The following is a 22,052-nucleotide window of genomic DNA, read 5'->3' on the forward strand; positions in this document are numbered from 1 at the left end:
TGTCTGTCAGCACTGTGTCCAGAGCGTGGAGCGGATACCAGGAGATGTGGAGGGGGCCATAGGAGGACAACAACCCAGCAGCAGGACCGTTACCTCCTCCTTTGTGCAAGGAGGAACAGGAGAAGCGCTGCCAGAGCCCTGCAAAATGACCTCCAGCAGGCCACAAATGTGCATTTGTCTGCACAAACTGTTAGAAACCGACTCCATGAGGGTGGTATGAGGGCCCGACGTCCACAGATGGGGGTTGTGCTCACAGCCCAACACCGTGCAGAACGCTTGGCATTTGCCACAGAACACCAGGATTGGCAAAGTCTCCACTGGCGCCCTGTGCTCTTCATAGATGAAAGCAGGTTCACACTGAGCACATGTGACAGATGTGACTGAGTCTGGAGACGCCGTGGAGAGCGATCTGCTGCCTGCAACATCCTTCAGCATGACCGGTTTGGCAGTGGGTCAGTAATGGTGTGGGGTGGCATTTCTTTGGAGGGCCGCACAGCCCTCCATGTGCTTGCCAGAGGTAGCCTGACTGCCATTAGGTGCCGAGATGAGATCCTCAGACCCCTTGTGAGATCATATGCTGGTGCGGTTGACCCTGGGTTCCTCCTAATGCAGGACAATGCCAGACCTCATGTGGCTGGAGTGTGTCAGCAGTTCCTGTAAGATGAAGGCATTGAAGCTATGGACTGGCCTGCCTGTTCCCCAGACCTGAATCCAATTGAGCATATCTGGGACATCATGTCTCGCTCCATCCACCAACATCACGTTGCACCACAGACTGTCCAGGAGTTGGCGGATGCTTTAGTCCAGGTCTGGGAGGAGATCCCACAGGAGACCATCCGCAACCTCATCAGGAGCATGTCCAGGTGTTGTAGGGAGGTCATACAGGCACGTGGAGGCCACACACAATACTGAACCTCATTTTGACTTGTTTTAAGGACATTACATCAAAGTTGGATCAGCCTGTAGTGTGTTTTTCCACTTTAATTTTGGGGGTGTCTCCAAATCCAGGCCTCCATTGGTTAATAAATTTGATTTCCATTGATGATTTTTGTGTGATTTTGTTGTCAGCACATTCAACTTTGTACAGAACAAAGTATTCAATGAGAATATTTCATTCATTCAGATCTAGGATGTGTTATTTGAGTGTTCCCTTTATTTTTTTGAGCAGTGTATATTATCTTAAGTTTTTGGTGTGTTCTTTTGCTGCTAGTAGCCAATTGGTATAGTTTAGCACGCTTGAGCACTAGCACCTGTAGCATACTGCCTTTACATAGGGCAGCATATTAAACTGACATCTGCTTTAAATTGTGTGGTGCACATAAGTTGTTTAGAATTGGGTTATACGGTGATCATGCTTATTTCCAGAATTCTCAATTTCTCATATCTTATATGTCACAAGATTTCACAATACAAACTGCATACATTTCTAAATGGATCTCTCAAACCAGATGAGGCTGATGTGGTTACTTTGAAAGTCCATGTCAGAATGTATAATCCTTTAGGAGCATTTAGCTTAATCTCCATTTAGCTAGCCTGATTGACAGCTCCTCTGTGTTTTTTTCCTGCAGCTGAAAAGATCTCCCACTGCTCAGTATAAGCTGTCAGTCAGGATTGGTTGCCAGAGACTGGCTACACTTGGACTCGGGAGCTATTTCATTCTATAACAACAAGACTTTTAAAATGTTAATTTATATAATCAGGACATAATACACCCATTCTGACATGGATATTCAAAGTAAATACACCAATCTCATCAGATGTACTAAAATAGTCACTGCTGTTTCAATATTCTTTGTATAAATCAATATCACAGTCAAATATAAGAGACTTTTTAATATATCTTTATAAGAGAAATACTGTTTGCTTATTCACTTTTGAGCCACTTTCTACATCGCCCATAATCATCATCCTCCTGAAATCAATATCTACTGATGTCTTAGTCAAACCAAGATGGCCTACAAGCACAGTGTATTGTCAGGTTACACAGCATTTTGAAGTCTTTGTTTGATGGAGGGTAGAGAGAAGCACTCAGCATAGTGAGAAACCAGACAACAAACCAGGGAGACTAAGGCTATGTTCACACGTTGTGTTTTTGCTAACCTATTTTGCTGCTTGTTTTGCTGAGCTCTACAGAATCCCAAATTTAAGCTTTGCTTCCCCTGTACAAGCATGAACAATACAGGGTGTTAGGCTACCAATGCAAGTATGTGAAAACATAAAACATTTTTGGGAAAAAAAGGGCAATTTGATCAAATTATTTAGTGGAAATTTTTTTTTATGTCTGGAAAAAAAATAGGGAATATTCTGAACAAAAAAGATCATGAAAATATACACAATTGCAAATATAAAAACAGCAGGGGGGAGTTGAGTTTGTCAGTTATAGTTTACCTAAGACGTTGGTCAGGCATTGTTCAATTTCTGGTTGTGCATTGAGATGGTCATGCATTGTTTACCTAAACACATATCACTAATTCAATTACACTGTACTAATACTAACTGCCATGCTCATGTGAGGACACCAAGACATTTTGGTTCAAACTTGGGGAGAATCACAGAAATAAATGAGTTACATCCTGTTGTACATGCTTTTTTTTTTACACTAAAAAAGCTGTAAAAACTGATGGCAATGGTTTTTTTGCTGCTTTTTTGCACTTACTCATTGCTTTCTACAGGTGAAAAAACTCTGAAAGAATTGGCATGCTGCAGTTTTCAAAAAAAGCAGCATTTTTCCAATTTAGTCAGGAAAAAAAACAAGTGTGTGCATGAGATTTTTGAAATCTCATAGCGTTTGCTGGTAATGTGAAAACCAGCTTTTAATTTGCGTTAAACGTAGCAAAACCACAACGTGTGAACAAGCTATGTTCACACTTGCGTTTTTGCTGCAGTTTTGCTGCATTTTTTTATGACCTTACAACTTCCAGTATGTCTTTAACAATGATAAGAAAATACTGGGAGTTGTTAACAGTCATCATGATGTTGCGGAATATACAGGAAACATAGCACTGAGGAAACGCAGTCCGTATCACAAATAAACAATTGCAACCAGGTACATTATATTGGACATCTCTGATTGAAGTCGTTCCCACCACTGTTTGTTTCCATGTAGCACAGACACCATGATGAGATTTCATGGCCAGAGTTAGTCTCTGCAGACTCCCTTCTTCTCTATCTTCAGAAGCGACTCCTGACACGGTGCCATTAAAAATAAAAGTATCATTATACTGCCCCATAAATAAAGAGATCTCTATGCTGTGCGTCTGAATAAATAATTGCCTGTGCTTCCTGCACAAAATCATAAAACATCGCACCCACACTGCCCTCTCTCCAAAATGTCCCCCGCACACTGCCCCTCTCCAAAATGTCCCCCGCACACTGCCCCTCTCCAAAATGTCCCCCGCACACTGCCCCTCTCCAAAATGTCCCCCGCACACTGCTACTCTCCAAAATATCCCCCGCACGCTGCCCCTCTGCAAAATATCCCCCGCACGCTGCCCCTCTGCAAAATATTTCCCGCACAGTGCCCCTCTGCAAAATATTTCCCGCACAGTGCCCCTCTGCAAAATATTTCCCGCACAGTGCCCCTCTGCAAAATATCCCCCGCATACTGCCCCTCTGCAAAATATTTCCCGCACACTGCCACTCTGCAAAATATCCCCCGCATACTGCCCCTCTGCAAAATATTTCCCGCACACTGCCACTCTGCAAAATATCCCCCGCACACTGCCCCTCTGCAAAATATCCCCCGCACACTGCCCCTCTGCAAAATATCCCCCGCACACTGCCCCTCTGCAAAATATCCCCCCGCCCACTGCCCCTCTGCAAAATATTTCCCGCACAGTGCCCCTCTGCAAAATATTCCCTGCACACTGCCCCTCTGCAAAATATTTCCCGCACAGTGCCCCTCTGCAAAATATTCCCTGCACACTGCCCCTCTGCAAAATATTTCCCGCACACTGCCCCTCTGCAAAATATTCCCTGCACAGTGCCCCTCTGCAAAATATTTCCCGCACACTGCCCCTCTGCAAAATATTCCCTGCACACTGCCCCTCTGCAAAATATTTCCTGCGCACTGCCCCTCTGCAAAATATTTCCCGCGCACTGCCCCTCTGCAAAATATTTCCCGCACGCTGCCCCTCTGCAAAATATTTCCCGCACAGTGCCCCTCTGCAAAATATTTCCCGCACAGTGCCCCTCTGCAAAATATTTCCCGCACAGTGCCCCTCTGCAAAATATCCCCCGCATACTGCCCCTCTGCAAAATATTTCCCGCACACTGCCACTCTGCAAAATATCCCCCGCATACTGCCCCTCTGCAAAATATTTCCCGCACACTGCCACTCTGCAAAATATCCCCCGCACACTGCCCCTCTGCAAAATATCCCCCGCACACTGCCCCTCTGCAAAATATCCCCCGCACACTGCCCCTCTGCAAAATATCCCCCCGCCCACTGCCCCTCTGCAAAATATTTCCCGCACAGTGCCCCTCTGCAAAATATTCCCTGCACACTGCCCCTCTGCAAAATATTTCCCGCACAGTGCCCCTCTGCAAAATATTCCCTGCACACTGCCCCTCTGCAAAATATTTCCCGCACACTGCCCCTCTGCAAAATATTCCCTGCACAGTGCCCCTCTGCAAAATATTTCCCGCACACTGCCCCTCTGCAAAATATTCCCTGCACACTGCCCCTCTGCAAAATATTTCCTGCGCACTGCCCCTCTGCAAAATATTTCCCGCGCACTGCCCCTCTGCAAAATATTTCCCGCACGCTGCCCCTCTGCAAAATATTTCCCGCACAGTGCCCCTCTGCAAAATATTTCCCGCACAGTGCCCCTCTGCAAAATATTTCCCGCACAGTGCCCCTCTGCAAAATATCCCCCGCATACTGCCCCTCTGCAAAATATTTCCCGCACACTGCCACTCTGCAAAATATCCCCCGCATACTGCCCCTCTGCAAAATATTTCCCGCACACTGCCACTCTGCAAAATATCCCCCGCACACTGCCCCTCTGCAAAATATCCCCCGCACACTGCCCCTCTGCAAAATATCCCCCGCACACTGCCCCTCTGCAAAATATCCCCCCGCCCACTGCCCCTCTGCAAAATATTTCCCGCACAGTGCCCCTCTGCAAAATATTCCCTGCACACTGCCCCTCTGCAAAATATTTCCCGCACAGTGCCCCTCTGCAAAATATTCCCTGCACACTGCCCCTCTGCAAAATATTTCCCGCACACTGCCCCTCTGCAAAATATTCCCTGCACAGTGCCCCTCTGCAAAATATTTCCCGCACACTGCCCCTCTGCAAAATATTCCCTGCACACTGCCCCTCTGCAAAATATTTCCTGCGCACTGCCCCTCTGCAAAATATTTCCCGCGCACTGCCCCTCTGCAAAATATTTCCCGCGCACTGCCCCTCTGCAAAATATTTCCCGCGCACTGCCCCTCTGCAAAATATTTCCCGCGCACTGCCCCTCTGCAAAATATTTCCCGCGCACTGCCCCTCTGCAAAATATTTCCCGCGCACTGCCCCTCTGCAAAATATTTCCCGCGCACTGCCCCTCTGCAAAATATTTCCCGCGCACTGCCCCTCTGCAAAATATTTCCCGCGCACTGCCCCTCTGCAAAATATTTCCTGCGCACTGCCCCTCTGCAAAATATTTCCCGCGCACTGCCCCTCTGCAAAATATTTCCCGCGCACTGCCCCTCTGCAAAATATTTCCCGCACACTGCCCCTCTGCAAAATATTTCCCGCACACTGCCCCTCTGCAAAATATTTCCCGCACAGTGCCCCTCTGCAAAATATTTCCCGCACAGTGCCCCTCTGCAAAATATTTCCCGCACAGTGCCCCTCTGCAAAATATTTCCCGCACACTGCCCCTCTGCAAAATATTTCCCGCACAGTGCCCCTCTGCAAAATATTTCCCGCACACTGCCCCTCTGCAAAATATTTCCCGCACAGTGCCCCTCTGCAAAATATTTCCCGCACACTGCCCTGTGCAAAATATTTCCCGCACAGTGCCCCTCTGCAAAATATTCCCTGCACACTGCCCCTCTGCAAAATATTTCCCGCACACTGCCCCTCTGCAAAATATTCCCTGCACAGTGCCCCTCTGCAAAATATTTCCCGCGCACTGCCCCTCTGCAAAATATTTCCCGCGCACTGCCCCTCTGCAAAATATTTCCCGCGCACTGCCCCTCTGCAAAATATTTCCCGCGCACTGCCCCTCTGCAAAATATTTCCCGCGCACTGCCCCTCTGCAAAATATTTCCCGCGCACTGCCCCTCTGCAAAATATTTCCCGCGCACTGCCCCTCTGCAAAATATTTCCCGCGCACTGCCCCTCTGCAAAATATTTCCCGCGCACTGCCCCTCTGCAAAATATTTCCCGCACAGTGCCCCTCTGCAAAATATTTCCCGCACAGTGCCCCTCTGCAAAATATTTCCCGCACACTGCCCCTCTGCAAAATATTTCCCGCACAGTGCCCCTCTGCAAAATATTTCCCGCACACTGCCCCTCTGCAAAATATTTCCCGCACAGTGCCCCTCTGCAAAATATTTCCCGCACACTGCCCCTCTGCAAAATATTTCCCGCACAGTGCCCCTCTGCAAAATATTTCCCGCACACTGCCCTGTGCAAAATATTTCCCGCACAGTGCCCCTCTGCAAAATATTCCCTGCACACTGCCCCTCTGCAAAATATTTCCCGCACACTGCCCCTCTGCAAAATATTCCCTGCACAGTGCCCCTCTGCAAAATATTTCCCGCGCACTGCCCCTCTGCAAAATATTCCCTGCGCACTGCCCCTCTGCAAAATATTTCCCGCGCACTGCCCCTCTGCAAAATATTTCCCGCGCACTGCCCCTCTGCAAAATATTTCCCGCGCACTGCCCCTCTGCAAAATATTTCCCGCGCACTGCCCCTCTGCAAAATATTTCCCGCGCACTGCCCCTCTGCAAAATATTTCCCGCGCACTGACCCTCTGCAAAATATTTCCCGCGCACTGCCCCTCTGCAAAATATTTCCCGCGCACTGCCCCTCTGCAAAATATTTCCCGCACAGTGCCCCTCTGCAAAATATTTCCCGCACAGTGCCCCTCTGCAAAATATTTCCCGCGCACTGCCCCTCTGCAAAATATTTCCCGCACACTGCCCCTCTGCAAAATATTTCCCGCACAGTGCCAACTGTTTTCTTTCCTCATAAATTGCTTGTCCATTATACTATATATACCATATATGTATAGTTTATTTATGCTTTGACACTTTCTCACAATAAGAGTCCCTAAAAAAGAAGAAAAATTTGGCACCATATCCTAAGAAACTTTCTTTGGAGGGGGATAAGGGCTTGTTTTTTGCCAGATGATTTGTAATTTTAGTTGGTATAACTATTTGGCTACTGACATTTTAGTCGCTATTCAAAATTTTTTGAGGAAAAGCGACTAGAAATAGAAAATTTGTTTGTTGTGGGGTGTTTTTTTTTTAACAAAGCTTTGATGCCAGCAAAGCAAATTGAAAAGCTACCCTTATAGTTCAGGTCTTTATAGATTTGTTTAATATTTGCTTTCTTGTTTTCCAATAATAAAGGACATAAAAGAAAAGACTATTGATTTTTTTTTTACGTATTCTTTTTATTTTTTTACATTTTTTGTGTGATATAAAACTTAGGGTTATACAGTGAATTGAGGAGGGTCACCTTATATATCCCTTCTGTTCCTGCAGACCTCCAGCTTCCCCATGCCCCCCTCACCCCCTCCATCTTTATAGTGGCTAAAGACAGAAGTAGGGGGGATGTTTACCGACTAGCTCAGCCCGAATAGCATCTATTGAGATTCTCCATTTTAGGGTTCGCTCACACTGGCGTATAAATTGGACGAGTGTAATCCGATAAAAAATCGTATTCTCGGACCATTGTTATTCTATGAGGCAGTGCAGATCTGCATATTTTTTTCAGCTGTATTCGGCATGATTAAAAAATTGCAGCATGCCATATGGACCATTAGTAAAGCATCTGATTTTTACGGATACATTACAATTCTGTAGCATAGGAAACTGCAAATGGTGCTGTGAAAGATTAATGGCTGCTGAGTAAAAAAAAAACGGATTTCATACGGAAAGAATATGGATGACTAGCGAGAAAAAGTCGTCCTATTTTTCTGGATGAGAATGGGACCAATTTTTTATAATTTTTTATATATATATATATATATATATATATATATATATATATATATATATATATATATATATATAATATATGTACGCTAGTGTGAGCAAACCCTTAAAATGAGACTGTAGTCATAACCCAGCCTGACAGTGACATTTACAGTGTGCGTTTGGGGGGCATCGTGTTATAACTACTTATTGGCACCCCTGTAATACGATCGCGGGGTGCCAACAGATTGCCAAGACAGCCAAGTGTCTGCTGAAGACTCCCGTGTCTGTTATGACTGTAATCCTCTGAATGTCCGCTTATGGCTGATGTTCCTAGGAGGCTGTGATATGTGCTATATACAGCAATACCATGATATTGCTGTATAGCACAAGCTATCAGACTATCACAGGTTCAAGTCTACTAAGGAGACAAACAACTACAGTGAAAAGCGGGAAAAAAAAGAAACTTTTTAAAAAATTAAAAAAAAAATAAATATGAATTAGAATCACATCTTTTTCCCCATTTAAAATAAAGATTTTATTTTGTTTAAAAAAATATACATATGTATCGCTGCATCTGGAAAAATGCAGATCTATCAAATTAATTCATCCAATCTGTAAATAATGTAAAGAGAAAGAAGATCAAAACGCCAGAAATGCAATTTTTTTGGCCGCCACTATTCCCAAAATAAAATGCAAAAAAAAAAAGTGATCTAAACATCGCATCCTCCCCCAAATAGTATCAATAAAAACATCAGGTCGCCCATCAAAAAACAAGCCCTCCACACAGCTCCATCAATCTCAAGATGAAAACATTACAGGTCTCGGAAAATGGCAACAAAAGCAAAAACTTTTTGTTAATGTCAGATTTTTTTTTTTAACACTTAAAAAAACAAAAAAAAACCATGCAAGTTTGGTATCAACGTAATCATACTGATCTGAAGAATCCTATTTCCAGGTCATTTTTATTGCGCAATGAACACCATAAAAACAAAAGCGGAGTTGCGTGTTTTCGCAATTTCACCTCACAAGGAATTTTTCCCCCATTTTTCAGTACATTTATATGGGAATACGAATGGTGTCATTCAAAAGTACAACTTGGCCCGCAAAAAAATAAGCCCTTTTATGGCTAAGTGGATGGAAGTATAAAAAAGTTATGACTTTTGGGAACAAAACTGCAAAAATGAAAAATCGCCTGGTCCTTAAAATGTTCTGAAATGCTTTTTCTTGGTATGATTTTTTTACATGACAAATACCTGCCATTTTAACAGGGATGTGTATCATATGCATCTGTTGCAGCAACTAGTAATGGTAGCTTTGATTTTTCTATGTGCACGACCACTTCTGATCCACAAGTCAGAGTTTACATGTAAGCTATTTTTTAGCATTAATGGATTGTTTCCAGCAGAGAACCCCTCGCTCAGGCTGTAACTGTTTGGCTATGTGCCTACGTTGCATTTATGAACCAGAAAATTTCTGCTTCATTTCTGCAAGTCCTCTCCCGGAAAAAAGCATGCGGAATTCCGCACGCGTTTATCGCGCGTTTATCACGCGTTTTCCACATGCGGAATTGCCTTGCGTTTTTTATGCATTGGACAAAGGCAATTCTGCATGCGGAAACGCAAAATTAAATGACATGCTGCGGATTTTTGAACGCAGCATAAACGCTGCGGAAAAATCCGCAGCATGGGTATTGACATTGCGGAATGGCATTGGGGACCATGGGGTGCGGATATACATGCGTTTTTCAAGCGTTTACGCTGCGGAAATTCCGCAGCATATACGCTTGAAAAATGCTACGTGGGCACACAGCCTTTGACTTCATTACTTAGGAAATGCATTTTTATACTTGTTTTTCCTTCTTAGATCCTAAAGCAGAAACCAGGCTATACATCACAGTAAATGATTTTGAGTTCCATGTTTACAATCGCTCTCATTTGTACGGACACCTCCAGGAAGTTTTTGGCTTAGACCCGACTATATTTCCTCCCAGGAAGGATGATGATAAAGTTCGAGAGAATGGAAAACAAAAAGCACAATCTGTACTTGAAAGGTATTTTGGTTTCTAAAGAAAAATAGTAAAATACTGGAGATTAGCGAATTGATTTTATGCAAATTGAATGGCTGTAGAATTTTTAGGATTCTGTAACATACTGACCACTCCATGTTACTGTGGACCTTAGTTGTATTCAGTAACATAACACAGTACACTGTGTTCCAAATTATTATGCAAATAATATTTTCTCAGATTTTCCCAAATTACCTATATGAATTGCAGTCATTGTAATTTTCCAGTCAAATAACTATTAGAGTACAATTGAAAGGTTTTTGTACAAACTGCCTATGATAACAGTATATTTTTAAAAAAATTAAACACTCAAACTGCACTCAAAATGCATGTTCCAAATTATTATGCACAGCAGAGTTTTCAACCTTTTCATTTTAATAAAGAACAAAAAAATGGTCATTTTTGAAATTATAAGCATTAGCAGGTTATCACAAACTGAAATCAAACAGTTTTCAACTCAAAACTTTATTCTAGGTGATGTAACATTTGCACATAGGACCCCTTATTCGAAAGGAGCTTCTGAACTCTCTTATTCATTGAATTTGTCAGGTTTTGGATGGTTTCTGCTTCAATTGTTTTGCATGAGGACAGAATACCCTCCCAGAGCTGTTGCTTAGATGTGAACTGCCTCCCCCCATCATAGACACTCCTTCTGATGATGCTCCAGAGGTTCTCAATGGGGTTGAGGTCAGGGGAGCATGGGGGCCACACCATAAGTTTGTCCCCTTTTATGCCCACAGCAGCCAGAGAAGCAGATGTGTTATGTGCAGCATGAGACTGGGCATTAACATGCATGAAATGATCTCGATGGTCCAGATGGATGCAGTGGAGGATGGCTGGTTGATGGACACCCCATGCAAACACGGCTACAGCGCCAACAAGGAGGAGGTGGAGTAATGTTTTGGGCTGGAATCATGGGGAGAGAGATTGTCGGCCCTTTTAGGATCCCTGAAGGGGTAAAGATGAACTCCATAATGTATGTTGAATTTCTCAAACAGCACTTCCTTCCATGGTTCAAGAAGAAGAACTGTGCATTCCGCAGCAAGATCATTTTCATGCATGATAATGCCCCGTCTCATGCTGCACATAACACATCTGCATCTCTGACTGCTATGGCCATAAAAGGGGACAAACTTATGGTGTGGCACCCATGCTCCCCTGACCTCAACCCCATTGAGAACCTCTGGAGCATCATCAAAAGGAGTGTCTATGATTTCGGGAGGCAGTTCACATCTAAGCAACAGCTCTGGGAGGGTATTCTGTCCTCATGCAAAACAATTGAAGCAGAAACCATCCAAAATCTGACAAATTCAATGAATGAGAGAGTTCAGAAACTCCTTTCGAACAAGGGGTCCTATGTGCAAATGTAACATCACCTAGAATAAAGTTTTGAGTTGCAAACTGTTTGATTTCAGTTTGTAATAACCTGCTAATGCTTATAATTTCAAAAATGACCATTTTTTTGTTCTTTATTAAAATGAAAAGGTTGAAAACTCTGCTGTGCATAATAATTTGGAACATGCATTTTGAGTGCAGTTTGAGTTTTTTATTTTTTTAAAAATATACTGTTATCATAGGCAGTTTGTACAAAAACCTTTCAATTGTACTCTAATAGTTATTTGACTGGAAAATTACAATGACTGCAATTCATATAGGTAATTTGGGAAAATCTGAGAAAATATTATTTGCATAATAATTTGGAACACAGTGTATAGCTTCATTCTTTCCTATTGCCGAGAAGTTTGTAATTATCACTAAAAATATGGCCATATGATTTTTTTTTCCAAGGTTGTTTGATCCTTTCTTCCTGGTAGAGAAACATTGCAATTGCTCATCAGTTATGAAAATACAGTATTTTTCCCTGAAACCCGAGCTAAAAATGGCTGTAGTCTCAAAAATATTTCTGTATGGAGCAATTAAATAATTGTATAAAAGACAAATTAAATGATGCATGCAGATGCATATATAATTAAAGGGAATCTGTCATAGCCTTTGTAGTATCTAAACTACCTCCATTGCGTTGTTAGTGATGCAATGTGCATCAATAACACACTTTTTTCATTACAATCAGCGTTATATGGATGTGTATACTGCACTTTATATATTTTATATCATTCCTGCTCGTTTAGTCATAGGGGTGTGATTCCTAGAATTTAGTCAGGGTTGGTGCCACTCACTCCATTTGAATTCTGGTACCTGGCTTGTGCTGACATCACCAGTACTCCGCTCTTGTGCAGTATGTCATGGCCAGCCGCGCTTGCACAGTGTGTATACTGGCCATCCGCACTTGTCGATCTGGGAGCCGCACATGCGCTGTGACGATCGGCTCCCCGCACTTGTGCAGCGAAGCTGTGTGTAGTTCCCGGGTTCACTGTGTACGGCTGGAGCCGCTTGTCACAGCGCATGCGTGGCTCCCAGATTGACAAGCGCGGATGGCCAGTATACACACTGCGCAAGCACGGCTGGCCACGACATACTGCGCAAGAGCGTAGTACTGGTGATGTCAGCACAAACCAGGCACCAGAATTCAAATGGCGTGGGCATCACACCCCTATGACTGAATGAGCAGGTATGATATAAATAAAGTGCTTTATGCACATGATTATAGTGCCGATTGTAATGAAAAAATCGTGTTAGTGATGCACATTGCATCACTTACAAAGCAATAGAAGCAGTTTAGATGCTACAAAGGCTATGACTGGTTCCCTTTAATAGCTTTACATGTGACTTTTTGGGTAAAATACTGTGACCCCTTTTAACAAAACTTCCCCAAAACATCTCATTCTAGGGAAGTTTTTGTTAAGAAGTCACAGTATTTTGTCCGCAAAGTCACATGTAGAATTACTGAAAGGGCTTGTGCACGCGACCGTTTATATTGGACAAGTGCTATTCGTGGTTTTGATGGGTAGCACTTTTACTCAAGCTATTTTATGGGACTGTGCACATGTCCGAATGGTCCGGAGAAAAAATCCGTGGCATGTCAGATTTTCATCCGGGTGTCAGGTCAAAATCAGCAGTGCAAGTCTTTTGGCTTCGTGGAAAACATCGGACCGCACTGATTAATTTTCTCAGATGGAGAGAAAAACGGTTGTGTTCATCAGCCAGAAGGGTAATTCCTGTAGACCCATCGGTGTACATTTTAGGATATGTAGATGATCTCCAAAGTGATGATTATGGAAAGCTGACAATTGCCAGACTCCCGTATATTAGCAGAAAACTGATTGCAATACTTTGGTTATCAGAAAATCCACCTACACGCAGAGAATTAATTTCTAGGGTCAATAATTTTATTCTTATGGAGAGAGGTGCACATATTAAGAGGGGTAGACCTCCTCAATATAATAAATTATGGGAGGCATGGTTAAATACTGTGGGTTCAGCGTCATTTGAACTATTGAGAGAGGTTGTTTTGATTCTTAGATCTTGTTTGGTCTATTGATAGATGATTTAATATAAAGAAACCTTATATCAGTGTATATCCATGGTTGTTATAAACATATAATGGTTATGCTATTGATCCACTGTGTCTGCGAGTCCTTTGGTCTTTTTCTTATCTCTAAGAATTATCAATCATGCTTTGTGTCTATTCTGGGAGGATGTGCTGCTGCCTTATGTTATGTAGTCATATAATGCCTGTCCAAGAAAATATAGATTTGGAGGAAAATTAGCAAAGGTTTTTATCTTATCTTCTTGGATTGTTTGAAAAAAAAAATGTAATATCTCTGTCATCCATTATTCTTGTATCTTTCACATCCAATGTTCTGTTTGTCCTTTCTTTTCTGTTTTACTCTTTAAGTGGCAATATCAAAATAGAATCCCCAGATCCGTCCTCATCTTGGAGGTCTCTGATACCAGTGATTAAAGTGAATATCAGCACAGTAAGTATAACGAAACACGGGAAGGAAGTTGTAATTTGCATCAAGATATTACAATAACAGGTCTCACAAAGCTTTTTTCTGCAATTCCTAAAAACTGCTATACACCAACATAAACCATGTAGGAGATCAAGATAAATGGCAATGTGTAAGACAAGACGACAACTCAGAATATAGTTCTAGTTATTCCAGTTTGTAGTTTACCTAACAATATGTATGGTTGGGGTTTTCAAAACCACATCGGCTTCTGCACATAGTAAGAAATCTGGAAAATTTTCTGGATCTTGCCATTTGTTTTGGAATTCACGGAGGACAAAGTCAATTAAGCTTGCGTTTGCCATAACCCTTGCATTGCCAGTTGCCAAACTTGTATGTGACATGTCATGACTTTAGCATATAAGGGTTAAGTTTATATCTTGGTACTTTATACTTTATTGACATGAGAAGCTGCAAATGATAAAGGGAGAAACATTTCATGTGTTAGGTGTCACCCACCCCCTCCCCTGCAAGTTTTCAGTGATCCCAGGGCGTGTGTGGCTGCATGAACTTTTCTTCATGTTATCAGCTTTCTCCATTCTCTCCAACTTCCCTTACCCTTCCCCCCACACACACCTCCCCCTTATAAATCAGAGAGGATAAGCGATTTCTTTAATACCAAACTGTCCATTATTGGTTAGTCTGGCTAGTGTATTTATTTTGTATTCTGAGAATATGTAATGATGTAATGCATTTCTGGTGTATGAAGCCCTACAGTACAATACAGGAATAGGGCACCAAAGCTGGCTTGTTTGAATAATGTCTTTGAGGGGTATTCCAGAAATAAAGAGCCAAACGCTGAGACCCTCACCAATTGCCAGAAAGGGTCACTTTTTTTACGCTGATTAAGTGGAGGAGCAGTGCACATGCTTGACCACTTTACTAGTGGTCTATGGAGACGTAGACAAGAAATAGCTGAATAGCGTTGCTCTATTCAAACAGGGAGACAAAAGTTCCCCATTCTGATGATCAGTGGGGTGGTCTTAGCAGTCGGTTCCTGCCAATCTATAAATTATCACCAGTATAGCCCAATAAAGTCTTTCTATCTCCCTGAATCCATAAAGGCAGTAATGAAATCTAGCAGAAATGTGGGAAATAATGCTTTAGTTAGAGGTTGCATGGATTAAATCCAGAAAAAGAACACACAAAAACCTTTTCTGCAGAAGTCTTTTTTTGAGCTTTGGTTAGTTTTAAGTTAATTTATCAGTCAACTTGATATTCAAAGGTGCACAACAGAAGTGTAATTCTTTTGATCAGAAGACTTGCAAAAGAATGTTAAAAAATTGCCTTGTCCTTTTCACTATTAATGTGTTAAGAGTCAGAATGTGTTGTTCAATAATGGTAAAGGTCTTTTTTTTTTTGGAAATTTATGATTATTTGCATGCCAAAAAGTATTTTTCTCTATTTTACAATACATTACACGGGAAATTAAATGGCATAATTAAAAATACCCGTTTCCTCTATTGGAACATGGCAATGAAAACAAAAGTGCAAAACGTCTTCATTGCCTCAGCATTTCTGGCTATTTTTGCTGTTCACACAATAGTTAATTTACACTGTGATATTGATCTTATTTTAAGCTTATGGTATTTGTTTCATTTTGCTAATACATATAAGACATTGCATCAAGTTGGAAAGCACCATCTTGTATTTATCAAATTAATAATATACCATTGACTTTAGGGACGGTTGGCTTTTGGAAATCATTATCAGCCTCAAACCCTGTGTGTAAATTTTGATGATGCATTCCTCACTTACACAACTAAGCCTCCATCAAGTCACCTGGACCAGTTCATGCACATCTTGAAAGGCAAATTGGAGAATGTAAGGGTGATGCTAGTACCCAGTCCAAGATATGTTGGACTTCAGAATGATGAGTAAGTGTCTTTTTTTTTTATTTACTGTTCTTAAAGGGAAAGTGTCAGCTTTTTTTTACTGTGTAATCTGGGGGCATCATGAGGTAGGGGCTGAGACACTGATTTCAGCGATGTGTCAGTTACTAGGCTGTGTGCTGTTGTTTCAGAGCAAACAGTGTTTTATCAGCAGGAGATTATCACTGCCTGCCTAGATACCTGGCATGCTTCCTGGTCGAGCCACGCCCCTAGCACTGATTAGCAGCTTACTGTCAATATACAATGTACACAAAAGCTTCTCATCAATGGTGTGGTTGGGGTTAGCTTTCTGAGCTCTGCTACAAACTACATCTAAAAACTTTGATTGTATCACCCACTAATTTAAGTGATACATCGCTGGAATCAGGGTCTGTTTTTCTATATTATGTTGCTCTCAGATGAGGTAGCAAAAACCTGGTGTCAGATTCCTTTTAAGAGCCTTTATAATATTTTATTTCTTAAAAGTCTTATTAAGTTTCTACTCTGGGTGTACTTTAATCATTTGTGCAAGGTGACAAAATGCGTGCCTAATGCGTTCCTGGAAGAGCACGCGTAGCCTAATGAAACACGTTTTAAAAATAGTCTTGCTGTCAGTCTCAAGCATTTTGCCTTTTAATTTTATAATGAGCTTGGTTGTCCCTCACTGCTTAAGAAGCCTAGGCCATACAAAAAAAAGATAAATAATTCTGAAATTTAGGGCACTTGAAAATAGAGATACAATTTTTTTTTTAAGTAGGTCTTTACAGGACTCTGGAGAAAATATGAGTTAACTTGTAATATTCCTCATTCTTCCAGATGCCTGGACCTCAATATTTAATGTAACTACAAATGGCGCATTTCTCTTACAAAAGACCAGTATGGGTATCTGTTCTTTCTGTGGTGTCTTAGAAACGGACAGGAAACTATTATTCTAATCTGATAAATAAAGGGGCATGTGGCTCGTTGAAATTCTGTTATCTGGCAGATAGTCTCTTAACAGGTTTTCTTTCTGTGCTTCATTTTCATTGGAAGTGGAGCCAACCCCTTTTTTCTGAGAACAAACATTCTTCTTTTATTAAATGCTGATATTTTTATTTTAATAAATGATGGTTTATTTTTCATACTACCCAAGGGTTGTTGCCTATTCCTATGAAAACATATAGGCGCTATGTACACAAATAAAATAGGATGTTTTTCATTAACACTATTCGCATAATAACTTCCTTTTTCATTTTTGATACTTTGGAACAATATAAAGAAAAAAAAGATTGTCAATATGCACATAGCATTTAACCGTGTTAATAAATTACTCAGGGCTAGGAAAATCAAGTTAAACAGTTTATTGTTTTCTCACACTAAATATCATAGCCATCATTCTTTTTCTTAAATGATTGCTATTTACCAGTCTGTTTTAGTCAAACCTAAACAGGCTTCCTCCTTTAAAGGGAATCTGTCAGTAAGATCAACCACTTGCAAACTGCATATAAGGGTATGCAAGTAAATCAGTTGACACTTTTATAACGTCTATCTTTTGCTTACGTGGGGTATTGAAGTCTTGTTTTAATGATTGCAGTTCAATTAGACTGCAACACTGTCTGCTATGGAAAGATGCCGATTGGCTAGTAGAACTGCCAATCAATGCATTGCCCTTAAATAGACAGAGCATGCGACCAATCCCAATTTAGAAGAAGCTGGTAATACCTGCGAAACGCGCGTCGGGACTAGATTACCCTGACTTAACTTGGGGACAGAATAATTGATAGTGTGCACAGTAAATTACATTTAAGACAGTCAACCTTTATCGTGTGTGACACTGGTACACTCTTTACCAGCGCTCTATATGAAGACATGTCAGTCCACACGTGGAACGCTGACTGCTTTGTTAGCGTCTATCAGCAGATTGCATCTTAGAGAACGCTTTAAAGCGTGCTCTCTAATTCTGCTGATACAATATTATTTATTTTGCTATTATCAACAATGTGATACCAGCTACATTTTACCAATTCATCTTTGGAACACTGAATGATTTATCAGAGTCTAGTGATATGGTTATTGAGAGTAGGCTTACAGCGCATTCACTAACTCTGCCTGTCAATATAATAAATTGTACTATAAAGGGAATCTGTTTATAGGATCAACCCTCCTAAGTTGGGAAGGTGCACCTAAATTTTTGGCCAAGCCATGATGCACCGAGCACCTGCACTTGGTTTGAACAGTCATTCTGTGCTGACAGTCCCTTCTTTAAGTGCTGTAGGTGTGACAGAGCACTTAAGCAGCCACTGCCTACCCACTTTGTTTCTCCTTACATCACCAGCCTCTTTAGCATAATTGATAACTCACTGTCTGATTTCCTTTCCTGACATCACACAGTGAGTGATCAATCAAGGTAAAGAGGCTGGTGCTTGGTGGGGAAATAACCTCCGGAGGATTGGGAAGTGGACTTAATGCCATGTATGCGGTTTGATCTTACTGTCAGATTCCCTTTTATATGTTTTAGTTGCTAAAAATATGTTGTCTTAAATGGTGCTGCAAAATGTTTTAAACAATTTTGTTGTTGATCTTTTTTTTTTTTTTCTTCTTTTTTGCTTCTAAGGCCTCCTAGACTCATGGGAGAAGGATTTGTGGTCATGCAGTCTAATGATGTTGACATCTACTACTACATGGATGAGCCAGGTAATCTGCAGCAAGTGGATGGAAATAGCTAACGGACTGAAGTCATTAGCTCCATAGTTAATTCATTTCAGGGGTGGAATGTAATTTTTCTCTGTCAGATCCAATGTGTTCCACTCATGTCTATGGTCGGCATCAACCTGATGTTTGTGGTCATGCAGCATTTTTCTCTACGTGGTTCATCTTGACCTTTACTAATTTTGATGTGTTTGATATCCGTTGTGTCACTTGGTCTTGTCAAGTCTACTAAAAATAGCGGGCTTCTATATTATCTTATGAAACTTTTGTTGATCATAGATAAAAAGGCCAAAACAAGATGAGAATAATGCTTGAAACCTACGTTATATATATTTATATTGTTAAGACAACTAATGTAAAGGGCATAATTCTACCTCATAGCGTAATGTAAAAGAAGTGGTATGAAGGTAAACACAGAGTATCATCAGTGCTAATGAAGCTACCAGACAGTCCATGATCACTTAGTAGTAGTGTTAAATTGTGGGAATATCCAGTGTTGATGCAGCTTAAAACTGTAGCAATCAGTGGTATTGGCCCAGATATGGTCGCCGGCCCTATCAGCCAGTGTCCACAATGCATAAAGCCTGGGATGCAGGTTGCTTCTAAATTCAGTTGGGTTAAAAGGGCAAACGGTCACCAGAAAGGGGACTTCTTACATCTTTGCCGAGGTGCAATGGCAGTGTTTCAGGTTGTGCCCATGGAGGTGCCATTTAGTGAAGTAGCATGATTGGCTATTTTGCATAAATCTGGTAGTGACACTGTCTAAGGTCCGTTTACTTTAGTAAAAGTGCGGCACTAAATTATTGTCAATCAGCTGCTTGTTTGGTGGTCATTTAATAGACTTTAAACATTCAGAGGAAGTTTCAGATGCACGCTGAATGATCTGTAATCTTTCAGAGCTCATAGGCTGCCATTGTTCTCGGCAGCACAAGTCCTTTTTACAAAGAACGATGTGCTGCCAAGAACGATGATCTTTTGTGCAAACCAAAACACCATTTTACCCAATGATCTAACCTTTTGCTCATTCTTTAACTGATTGGCAGTCCTAGGTTGTATGATTGTCATACAGTGTAAATGGAAGTATAATGCCTGATTTATTATTGCTTTTTTGCTTTTTTTTTTCTCGAGTTTTTGGTGTTTTGCTTTTTTTTTTTGTTTGAACCAAATTCATCTTTTCATTTTTGCCTTTTTTTAAAGTCTATTAAATTGCGACTTTTATAAAGGTCGCAAAATTTATATGAAATGTACTCCAGAGCAGTGTCACTTTACCTGGCGTGCAGGAGACCAGCTCCGCCCCTACATATGACGTCACTAGTCTCTGCAGGGTATAGTGACACCGCTCTGCTGCCAGCTTATTACTCTTCATCTATACAGACAACAGACCGGACCCTGCGCTCCTTGCACAGGGCACTGGGGGTGACACTGCACAAAGGAGACAATCAGGAACAGAGCAGAGACAACACCGCCCCTGAAATGAGCATCACTGATGACGCTTCATTTCAGTGAGGGGGCAGAGGCAGTGACCACAGACTCTGTCCCCTGATAATGCTTCATTTCAGGGAGGGGACAGAGGCTGTGACAGTGACCACATACTCTGCCCCCCTGATGACGCTTTGTTTCAAGGAGAGAGCAGGGGCTGTGACAATGACCTCAGATTCTGCCCCCCTGACGGCGCTTCGTTTCAGGGAGTGAGCAGGGGCTGTGACAGTGACCACAAATTCTGCCCCCCTGATGACTCTTCGTTTCAGGGAGAGAGCAGGGGCTGTGACAGTGACCACAGATTCTGCCCCCCTGATGACGCTTAGTTTCAGTATCCCAGCATGCCCTGGGGATACTCAAACAAATTGTCATCAGACAGGAAGTAGGGAACAAAATACAAAAGCAGTGAGATGGGTGTAATTTGGGAACGATATGGAATTTTTAAAGCAAGAATATCAGAAAATAGTTTAGATTATGGGACTAAATAAATGGGGAGTTAGGAGAAAAATTATTTGCCTTAGGACCACCCCTTTAAGGACAGAAATAAAGCCTTTTTGCAAAATTCATGAACTGCGGGTGCCATTTTGATAAATTTGGTACAAAAAAATATCAGGTAAGCGATAAAAAAAAAAAAAAAAAAAATGCAAATGATGGATCAAGTCATTAGTCTCAGGATTGGAGACTTAAGACAGAAGCTGTCAGTCTTGTAAAGAAAGAGAGGACAAAGTGGTGTAAAACCTAAATTTAATACATTTAAATGCCTTCAGTTTTCCTTTGTTATTGGCAGCATTTTTTGTTTTTCAAAGGCCTTGTTCCAGAAGATTCTGGAGAAAATGTTGAAGATGAAAACAATACAGAAGATGCAAAGCTACAAGACTTACCGCCCTGCTGGGGTTTAGACATTGTCTGCGGAAAGGGAACAGATTTTAACTATGGCCCATGGGCAGATAGGCAGAGGTAAAAAAAAAAAACACCATCACTTCTAGGTCAAACTCCACATGCTGTTTCATGTAGTTTTTGTATTATGTTCATTAATGTGGATCACAGTAGAAAATGGGACAATCTGATGAGCTCTGCTATGCCGAGGCTGAGTTTATCTGCTACAATTCACTGGTTGAAAAATCTGCATGTAAAAGAGTATTCTCCTACGTGTGTTTCTATAGAGTATAACTGTAGGCACAGCAAAACTACCAAAAATGTGTTTATTTTTTGCCAGTGTGTAGCATGTGAGCTGCGAGAATATCTCCTGCATCCTGAATGTGCAGTGTGAACGTAGCCTGGACCATATTCACTAACGTGAGGGTCCCTAGCCTCTGTATCTCCTTACTGCATGACTGCAGTGAGTAAGACAATGATTAGTCCTTTGGTGGTACCAATGCCGCTCTATTCACAGTCTATTAGATTGATGAGGCTCAGCCAGTCGGGAGCCATGCATGACTGCTCCAGCCCCATAGACATTAACTGCAGCATGTCCGACCGTTGCTGCGTCTTCCCCAGTCATTCAGAAAGGAGAAATGTGGGGCTAAGGACCCTGATTCTAGTGATAAGTAGAACCCCTGCTTTCGGACATCTGTCACCCATTCTGTGGGAAAACGAACTGTGATAAATCAATAATCAATGTCTTCTTTTTCCTGACAGGGAGTGCTTGTGGAAATTTTTTTTCCCACCAGATTATCAGGTCTTGAAAGTTTCTGATATTCCAGAGCCTGGTAAACCAAGGCAGATACAGGCATTTGAATTAAGAATGAACATAATAGCAAATGCTACAATAGACTTGCTTTTTACAAAAAATAAAGTAAGTACTGGAGTCACATCGTATTTAAAATGCATCTAATGTTAAGTGAACATTTCCGTGTGCACATAAATTGGCTGCTTCACTTAGAGTAGCCG

The 22,052-nt window shown here is 41.6% G+C and overlaps 1 protein-coding gene across 12 annotated transcripts in view; it reads left to right on the top strand.

Moving 5' to 3' along the window:
• BLTP1 (bridge-like lipid transfer protein family member 1) overlaps positions 1-22,052 on the top strand; it is a 303,862-nt gene that overhangs the window by 38,097 nt on the left and 243,713 nt on the right. For all 12 annotated transcript variants that reach the window (XM_073641272.1, XM_073641320.1, XM_073641292.1 and 9 more), the window contains exons 6-11: positions 10,012-10,198; positions 14,010-14,091; positions 15,808-16,001; positions 18,589-18,668; positions 20,969-21,119; positions 21,801-21,957. In XM_073641272.1, coding sequence (XP_073497373.1) covers positions 10,012-10,198; positions 14,010-14,091; positions 15,808-16,001; positions 18,589-18,668; positions 20,969-21,119; positions 21,801-21,957 — 851 coding nt within the window. The remainder of the gene's footprint in view (positions 1-10,011; positions 10,199-14,009; positions 14,092-15,807; positions 16,002-18,588; positions 18,669-20,968; positions 21,120-21,800; positions 21,958-22,052) is intronic.

This window comes from Phyllobates terribilis, unplaced genomic scaffold (genome assembly GCF_046119375.1).
Source record: "Phyllobates terribilis strain yellow unplaced genomic scaffold, ASM4611937v1 Scaffold_1__5_contigs__length_1240528914, whole genome shotgun sequence".
Lineage (NCBI taxonomy): Eukaryota > Metazoa > Chordata > Amphibia > Anura > Dendrobatidae > Phyllobates > Phyllobates terribilis.